The sequence below is a fragment of the Eleginops maclovinus genome, chromosome 21, assembly GCF_036324505.1.
Source record: "Eleginops maclovinus isolate JMC-PN-2008 ecotype Puerto Natales chromosome 21, JC_Emac_rtc_rv5, whole genome shotgun sequence".
NCBI classification, from domain to species: Eukaryota; Metazoa; Chordata; class Actinopteri; order Perciformes; family Eleginopidae; genus Eleginops; species Eleginops maclovinus.
The window spans coordinates 13,979,898-13,989,746 of record NC_086369.1 but is presented as its reverse complement, the minus strand read 5'-3'; the positions used below and the strand labels follow the sequence as shown (position 1 = coordinate 13,989,746).

General features: G+C 44.6%; 1 protein-coding gene across 1 annotated transcript in view; it reads right to left on the bottom strand.

Moving 5' to 3' along the window:
• Nucleotides 1–655: 655 nt before the first annotated feature.
• Nucleotides 656–9,849, bottom strand: part of ctnnd2a (catenin (cadherin-associated protein), delta 2a) — a 190,715-nt gene continuing 181,521 nt past the window's right edge. The window contains exons 22-25 of the mRNA XM_063912108.1: nt 8,668–8,794; nt 4,800–4,931; nt 4,214–4,290; nt 656–3,259 (exon numbers count right to left, since the gene is read on the bottom strand). Coding sequence (XP_063768178.1) covers nt 2,840–3,259; nt 4,214–4,290; nt 4,800–4,931; nt 8,668–8,794 — 756 coding nt within the window. The 3' untranslated portion in view covers nt 656–2,839. The remainder of the gene's footprint in view (nt 3,260–4,213; nt 4,291–4,799; nt 4,932–8,667; nt 8,795–9,849) is intronic.

Sequence of the window (9,849 nt, the reverse complement as noted above, 5' to 3'; positions counted from 1 at the left end):
TCCATTAGTGCATCTTTCATGTCTGTCCACTGTCATTAACCTGACAATAGAGGCTGGTGGACGTAGCAGCTCTTATATAACCGTTGAGTCTCTTGTATTATACTACCAACACGGCTGTAAGCAGGTCTCATTGCTGTTACTCAGAGGGAACATCACACTCAAATATTAAACCCCCTGTCATGTAAATACCTTGCGCTGGTCAGGGTAAGTGTATGATATTATTGCTTTGTCTTCTGATTGACTGAAACTGTAAGCATGTCTTGGTTTGTCCTGATATTTAAATTACTTTTTTTTTGCAAAACTATTTTTTAAAAGTCATGCTCAGAAACCATAGGAAGTCTGTGGGAGGGAAATGGTTCTGGCATCATGCTATTAACTCTTCAAAGCCCCCTGAAGTCCTTTTGAACAAAAAAAGAGAGACTGAAAGAACGAGCACAAACGGGTGTCAGATGAACCTACACCATGCACCACATGATTCAGATTTGCTTGAGAGAAAAACACTTTATAAGATGAACATGTGAAAACACATCCGACAGTTGCTAATTAAGGAAAGGATTGGACACATTTTCATCCATTTGAAATGATTAACAGCTGCGGAGACAATGGTGTTGATTGCAAAGAGTCTTTTTATTTTCCTTGTGTTCAAGTACGGTCGTCTCTCAGTAGGGTCATCTAAGAAGCATGGACACACAATAACACACAACTCGCACCAGAGCCTGAGCATCTTCAGGTGGGATTTCTCTTTTGTCTCGATTGAGAGGGGGGTTGGGGTGGGGGGGGCCCGATCAGCAGCTTCCACGTACAGGTCAAGTGAACAAGAGATCGGTTGTATACCACATAATCATTTTTTTCTCTGCGAACATTTGTTGCATTTAGTGACACTGACATCTGCACATAAAAATTATATATATATTTATATTTATATTCATATATTCATAGATTTGTCATTCTATATCAACAATTCATTCTAGTGATTTTTACCTTGGTTTTTCATGTTGTAAAACTGGACAAACTGTCGGTAGGAATGCCTTGTTTGGACATTGATTTATACAGGAACACACACGCACTTACACGCAACAGAGGCACACACTCACACACTACTACACACATGCATGCATAGATACGCTCGCTCAAGTTTACGTGTACACACACGGGCCACACATCCTGTCACACACATGCACACGTACACAAACGCACGCACACACGTGTCCCTACACAAGCACGCCCACACATGCTCAGCCAACACAGAGAGGCAGGTCTGTACATCTATGGGAGGGAGATGTTACCCATGATCCCCAGCAATAATTACGGCTTCACCTGATCAAAACACAAGAAAATACAAACAGCAGAGGGAGTCATCCGGTCATTGTCTGTAAACTTCGACAGAATGTCCCTTTAAAGTCCTTTAGGACCAGTCCACGAGGTGTCAAAGTTTGGCACAATGTCATGTCCCTCTCTTTCTCTTTTTCTCTACTGTACACTGAAATGTCACGGTGGCTCTGAGACGGACCAGTTCTTATGCACAAGTGATGATGAGAAACCACTGACTGCTGACATAGTCAAACAGATCAGCTCCCAAAAAGGAAAATACTTTCCACAGACCGAGAGTGTGCTTTAAACATACACAAATATTCTTTAGGCAGTGAAAAAGCACTTTAGCCATCATGGACTCTGGAGCGGTGCTGTTCTGCCAATCTGATGCTGCAGCAGCCCTGATCGGCTCTTGACGTTTGAACATGTCCACAACGAAATTCATTTGATGGACGGAGAAAAACACAAACACTGCGGGGTTTCCTCTCCGGCTTGGAAAAGGGCAAAATAAAAAGTGTCCACAGACATCCATCATGACAATGTCTGTTCTGCTTCTTGTGTTCGCATTTCGTCTATTTGTTTGTTGCTTTTGTTGTTTCAGTCAGTAGTCGGGTATGGGGGAGGGGGGGGGGAATGATGTTTTCAGAAGTGGCCCCACCAAAAACATGTGTAATATACACACTATATCACCTTTGAACTGTACACATAAAATAAAAATGCTTTTGTGAAAATTTAGAAAAGTACAAATAAAAAAAGATGTTAAATAATGATAAAAAAAAGTCTTGATGACATTCCGTGAAAACTGTTTGAGAAGCATCTGTAGGCGGCAAGGCTATCGCAACAAAACGAGGGGGGGTAAAAGCAGTGCTACGTTTGTCACTTGGATAAAATGATAAACATCCACTTCTTGCCTTGTGCCTCATGTGCTTTCATCTTTTTCTGTGCTTTCATTTCTTCTGACCTACTCAAGAACCCTCATGCCATCTTTGCCCCCCCTCTAAATCCTTCTGTCTTCAACAAAAGGTCAGGACACTTTCTGCTCCTACTGAGTAAGAGCTCACCCTCATCTGCTCCCCATTATTTCCTGATTTCATCTCGTTCCTCCTCTCTAGGTCTCTGCGTACTCTCCTCTTGGTCCTCTTATATCTCTTTCTATATTCTCCGGCCCACTCCTCCCTCACCCTTTCAAACACACTTCCTCATACCTACTCCCCCTTATCCACTCACCGGTGCAATGGAGCTGACTTTGAAGAAATAAAGCTGTCTGGGGGAAAAAAGAAAAGGGAAAATGTCCGCATGCACATGCACAGTCTCTCTTTGTCACTCAACCTGACGTCCTTACTTAACCCCGTCTAGCTTCCCCCTTATTCTAGCGAACACACATGTGCTGCCACTGGCTACAAGATCCAGTTTTAACCAGCCACGTGCTGTTTCCTCATGATAATCTGCTGTTGATCGCTTTCAAAAATAATCCCTTTCACACACTCACACACAGACTCTCTCTTGCCCCCCCATCGTCGAGGTCCATCTAGACCCAGGAGTCGGGTGAGGCCGGGTAGTGGCTGGTCTCGTAGTTCAGTTCGCTGTATGGCCGAGAGGCCGAGTAGAAGTCCACGTAGTTGCCGGTGGATTTGAGGCCCAGATGCATGCGCAGGTCCTCCCGTGGGTCCCGGGGGGGTCCGGTGGAGCTAGGAGGCTGCTGGGGTTGGGCCTGAGGCTGGGCCTGCGCCTGGACCTGCGGCTGTGGCTGGGATGGAGGTGGTGGGGGTCCCTGGTCCTCGTAGTAGACTTCATTAAAGCTCCGGCTCTGGCTGTGAGGTGGAGGCTGCGGCGGCTGGGGCTGGGGGAAGGAAGGCGGGGGAGGGTAGGGGTCGTAGTCTTTTAGCAAGGTTGATGACGGGCTGTCCTGCTGGGGCACAGGGAGCACGACGCAGGGCTGGGCTGGAGCCTGGTGGGGGTGCGGGGGGTTGATGGAAGTGGCAGAAAAGTGGTAGTTGGGGGTTAAGTGCAGCAAGCAGAAATGAAGATTCATCAAAGAGGGAGATAAAGTGGGAGATAAGGTGGAGAAATGGAGGGAAGAGTGGCGGGAGGAGAGTGAGCACATGGGGGTAGAAGGTTTCAGAAAGGCAGGCAGTACGTGTGAAAGGTAAAGGTAGAAGAGACCTGGGAGGGAACTCCTCCTGTGAATTCTCTATTACACGCAGGTATTGAAGGGGGCAGTTCATCTCTAACATGGTAATATAGGTTAGTGAGTGAGTGTGTGTGTGTGTGTGTGTGTGTGTGTGTGTGTGTGTGTGTGTGTGTGTGTGTGTGTGTGTGTGTGTGTGTGTGTGTGTGTGTGTGTGTGTGTGGAAATGAAGTCATACTGTACTGTATGTGTGAAAATCCGAGTTAACCATCCTTGGTTAAACCTGAAGTGTCTACCCAGAGAAAGGAACCTAAATAATGTATTTGAAACTTATGATCAAACTCTCTAATATTACATTTGTATAATCCTACTCAGAGGCTCTCCTGCTGTATGTAACTCCTCCCTCCCCACCAGCAGAGTCATTAATCACAGGCAAATAATTAGCACAACCAACCAAGGTGATGATTTTAATTGCCCGCTGGGTGGGGTCTCAGGTTGCAGTTTTTCAATGCTGCCAGAGCTGGGGGGGCGGGGGTTGGGTGTTTCTGCTGCACGCTCTCTATCACAGTGAGATACCTTTTATGTGCACGTGTGCACCTCTACCTTCCTGCTGCTATCTCTCCTAATAACCACCTTTTCATCAAAGCATATGGCAATTTATGAGAGCACTGACGACACGCATGCACTGCTGAACCCCGCTGAGCTGGTGTGTGACTGTTGTACGTACAAGCGTGTAAAGTGTGTGGTACATTTATAGAGTCCTTTTTAACCCACCTGGTTTTGCTTGATGTCATCACTGGCGGTCAGGTAAGAGTTTCGAAACAATGTAGATGTCCCACAGGACACTTGAACTGGATGGATGGAGGATGGAAAGAAAAGAGACAGAAAACACTGTTAAGTGAATGAATGTTGAAGACACTGCTAAGAATGATAATTCAAATACCAGCAACATTGTGGGAAACTTCACACTTGGTTTAGTAAAGAATCAGCTAATTAGAGCCCAACTATCTGCAGTATGTATAAAAGGCAATTAGTCTGTCCCTCATGACCTCAAGGCAACATTGTGAGGGAAGTATAGAAAAAGTCCAATGAGATAAGAGGAAACAATGGAAGAGAGAGAGAGAAGAGAGAGACAGAGAAAGAGAGGGAGAGAGGAATTAAAAGAAACAAAAACAAAGAGGAGGGATAGTGAGAAAGCAGAGAGAGAGTGTGTGAGTGAGAGGAGAGAAATAGTGCGAGGCATAAAAAGACGGATGGGGAGAAAATGAGACTGAAAATAGAAGAGAAAGATAAAGAGGGGGATAAAATAGAATCATTTCATTCTTCTCTGTCTCTCCCTCACACACACACACACACACACCTGCCATGCCGTCTTTCCGGGATGTGTGCTCTCCTTTGTTGCTATGGAAACCAGCGTTGGTTGCCGTGGAATCGTAGTCCATCTTGCGTTCCTTCAGACTCATCATCTCTCTGGGGGAGGCTGGAGCGCTCGCTACACACACACACACACACACACACACACACACACACACACACACACACACACACACACACACACACACACACACACACACACACACACACACACACACACACACACACACACACACACACACACACACACACACACACACACACACACACACACACACACACACACACACACACACACAAAATAATGAGCAATAAACCCTGAACAGCATGTGCATTCACACTTGGCATGCCTATATATGTGTGTGTGTGTGTGTGTGTGTGTGTGTGTGTGGGTCTTCCAAGGTGCACAGTCATTATTCATCATTTAGCTTGTCAGCATAAGGAGTCACCTCCATCAAGGACTTTTGGGAATTCATACACACACCAGGTTTTGGATACATTATTTGAATATCAAACTTCAATCTGGTACACACATCAGGAAACACAACCAAACCTCCAAAGATATTTCCAGATCTGACACTGGTATCATCACTGGACATGGCACCGTCACACAGTCTGATTCTTTTGTCCTCATAAAGGCTGACAAATGGACTGGTAACGTAAACCCCAATCCTGAGAAAATAGAGCTCTCAGGCAACAGAAATACATCCAGGTAGGCCACTGATGCAGTTCTTTCCAAGCCTTGTTAAAAATACGTTTTACACCCACAGATCTTCAAGTTGAGTGAAGAAGGCCAAATAATGACCACTTTTGTCAGACAAGTTTCAGCCTCTTTCTCTTTCCCTCCCCTTTCTTCGCATGTTTTTTTTTCTTGCTTCATACTTCCAAAATAGTCTGGATTTTCGCACAATGTCTGGACCGAAAATGGAAGAAAATTATAGTGCTGGTACCGATCCACTTCGGATGGCAAGTGGATGGAAGATCGCAGTAGAGGTTCGTTTCCATTTCTGTCTGAATTACGCCGACCGCCCAATCAAATGAGGTCAAGTACTCATTAATCAACAACACCCATCAGGGTCCCTATGTGCTGCTTTTTAATAGACCTAAAAATAGATGGTTTTTAACACTATTAATTATATAAAGGTGGAAACTGTTACAACATTTCAATACAAAACACGGTGGAAACGTGTGCTTACTTTGATTTATCCATTTTTTAGCTATTTAAATATATTTGATGGTTTCCAGCACTCTCAATCTCATCCAAGATATGACCGATGGGAGGTGTTTCCTGTAGTCGGCTAATCATTGCAGCTAGTTTATTGGTTACTGTGACAATAAATACTATTCCTTTTCCTATTGGAATTTCAAATCTATTTTCAGTTTTCAAACCTCACACTATTTCTGTCTGTCATTTTCTCAAGTCTTCTACTTTACAAACATGAATGCATCATCACACACATGCCTGTGTGCACCCATACATGCACAGGAGGACAGACCCAGTGCACATAATACATATATTTCTCGCACATACACACTCAGCATGTCACAATGTAATCCCCTTATATTACTGCTTACTCAGTCCCTGCAATCTTGACACATTGAATTGCCAGAATCCTGCCTACCTGTGTATCAGACCCTTAGGCATGCTTAGATAAACCTTCCTGTAACTGCCTGCAGTACACACACATGCAGTGTATATAAACACACAGTATATATATATATATAACTCCAGAAGTGAAGGACATTCTAAACATACGCTGTTAAGACCCGTTTAACTTAGCTTTTAGGATTGCAGATAAGGAGTGTAGCTATTGGAGAGAAACACTTGCTTCAATACTCAATACGTGTGTGATTGCCCAACACACACTCTCAGTAAATGGAGTGCACCACTCTCAGTTTCGCAAGCAGAAACATTTCCCACGTTTCTGGGCAAAAAAAAAAGAGATGTAAGGCTCGCCAAAAATCAGGATAAAGAATCCTTCGTTCTCGTTGGCGGTTCGACTATACCCAGATAATAGCAGCGGGGCAAAACACGTGTGACAAATGTGACGAGCGAGATAGAATAAAGGATTTTACATTTCTGGAAGGACTTTGGTATTCAAACACAAAGTGAGATTTCAAAGTAATACATTTAACCAACCCAGCCAGGCAGCATCCTAACCTCGTCTCTGTCCCTCACCTTGTTTCTGTCTTTCAGATATTGTTTCATACACACACACATTTGTTAAAAAGAATGGTTGTGTTGAACTAAACTTCAAGCATTTAGCAAAGCAAACAGGGGAGACAGGAGCTACATGCTTTATCATGTTTTGACACTTTTGACATTTAATTTTCAGCATTTGTCACCTCTGCAGCGAATTCTATTAAGGCCGATGCTCAGACCTGTCACACACCACGGGAGACACCGCCGTCACTACTGGCTACAGTTACCGTGGGGACCTGGCTTTTAACCGCAGGATGTAAGAAGCTGGGAGACTCGTTCTATCAGTGCAAAACACAGCAGGACCCTGTGGGGGCATGATCGATGCAGAGGTCTCACTCCTCCTTTGTTTCTCTGTCTTCCTCTTAGCCTGCAAACCTCCCTAACTCCTCTCTATCTCTCTCATGGTTTCTCCAGTCTGTCCTTACACTAACTCTTCCTCTCCTCCCCTCCCAGTGTGCCTGCACGCCATCATTACTCTTTCTGCTTTGATCCATCTCTAAGGGCCGGATTGCAGTCTGGAGCGTATGCAAAGAGGAGATACAGATGTGTATGTGTGTGTGTGTGTGTGTGTGTGTATGTGTGTATCTGGGTATTGAGGCAACCTGTAAAGAGTGAGAGATCAGAGGGAGAGGTGAGAAGAAAGTAGGATTACTGCGGGGAGGAGGAGAAGAATGAAACGGGTGAACGATAAGGGGCGGAAGAGTAGAAGGGCAGGCGAGGAGAGCAGAGAGGGAGAGGAGATGGGAGATATTTCCCACCTCCTCTGTCCTCCTTCAGTGGCATCCACACATTTCTCTCGGCACTATGATCTCAAAACTCCTTATTTTCAATGTCGCTGGCCAAAGTCAAATCCTCATGCTTCACTTCCTTCTCACCGCATTAACCATCCCTCAATCCCTAATTCTTCTTGCCTCCTTGCCTTTTCTCTTTATCTCTCTCGCTTTTTATTTTCTCCCTCCCTCTCTCTCTGTCTCCTCGCACACAGACACGAATACACACTTTTCTCCCCCTCTCTCACTGCCTCTGTCTCTCTCTTAGCCGAGTCCTTGAAGACCTCTCTAAGCCCGGGAGGAAGGAAAAGTACTTTTCTGCCTCATCAGCTTGCTAAGCCCGGCGAGGAGAAAGCTCAGCTGAAGGCCCTTTTACTACCCATGCTAACAGCTAATGCTAATGTACCATTTGCTAAGCCTGAAGGCCAATGGGCTCCAGCTAAAGGCTAACCATAATTATACAGCATGAAGGCACTGACGCTAACAGCTATTTAGTCCTGATGTAAAAACTGATCGACTGGTGAATGCTGCGGGCTAAAGTCTGAGTTACAGCTCATTAGAATCCATGTGTACCTTCTGGTTATTCTCATGTCCAACATTCATGTGTTCATTATCTTAAGTCTTAGTTAGTTGTATCCTAGCACCTTTTGCTTGACTCAATTCCCAAAGGGTGGACCATTGTCACAAGGGAATGTATTGCAAGATCATGAACTCTTTCTCTAACCTCTTGATTTAAATAAACGTCTTTAGGTGGGGAATATCACTTTGCAACATCTGATGTTTAGAAAGCCGAGGTAGAAGAAGGACATCATGCCAACAGACACACACTGAAGCATATATACAGTGTATACTCTTCATAGTAAATGTCATATGTGCCTCACCGGAGCGGTTGTTGGGGGACGTCCTGACGGGGGAGACGGAGGGAGTTCGGGAGGAGGAGTAGGGCCTCTGTCTGTCTCTCTCTATCGTTGAGGCAGATCCCACAAAGTGATACTGGGAGTAACCATCCTGCAAAACAAACACACACAAACAAAGAAGAAATTGTTTATCCTTTGTCTTTGTGAGTAACTGCACAAACACAAAGTCCAATACTCAGTTTGAGAAGTGTTTGTTAGTTTGGTGTTTGCAGTGAAACACATTGATGTGTAAAGAAGTCCCACGGTCCCTTCCCTTTGCAACATCTGAAACAAATATCTGTGATTTTATGAGAAGAATTATACACGTTTTTGTGGATTCTGCTCTTGATTGACAGAAGCAGTATTTCTGCACATTTAACTAACATGTGTATTTTGTTGAGAAATGTCAATATTACAGTCCTTGGGTTTACCACTGGGCTAGGTGATTCCACAATGAATTCTGGCCCTTAAAGCACTCACAACACCCACCATACAACTTTTCATACACCACAAATTAAAACACTTGCATCAAACTGAGCTTAGCAAATATCCCACTGTCGCCGTAGAACAAAAATAAAAACAACTCACAATTCCACAAGAATAATTACAGCTGAAGCAATAGTTTTGTTTCTGTATTAGTTTAGCAGTGATTGGAGCAAAGCCCTTTTCAGAAAAATGGATTATGAGAGTCAACAACAATCACAGAGCTGGAACCAAATTCAATTTAGCATTAAGATAATTGGGTACCTCTGAAGGGACAGTGCATGCACATGATAAAAGCCAATGCAGACATGTTCCATCATACTTTTAGTGTCTGGGGGCCTCGGCTCTGCAGTGGGGAAAGTGGTTAGACTGCTGTGACTGTGAGTCCAAAGGAGAGGTGAATCCCCTCAGTACAGTAAGACTGGAGGATGAGACATGGTGGAGACGGGGCAGAAAGATGAGGAAGGGGGAGACATACAGGGTAGAAGCTGAGAAAGACAAAAGATGACAAAGTAATGAGGAGGAGGAAGATGGAGGGAGAGTAATGACAGGGGAGCAAAGATAGCGAGAAGAGGAGAGGAGTAATGAGAGGGAGAGGCACAGATGGAGAGGCAGAGAGAGAGAGGGAAGGCTGGACTCAGTCCCATGTCCTCCCCTGACTCCTGTTTCCTGGCACAGCACTGA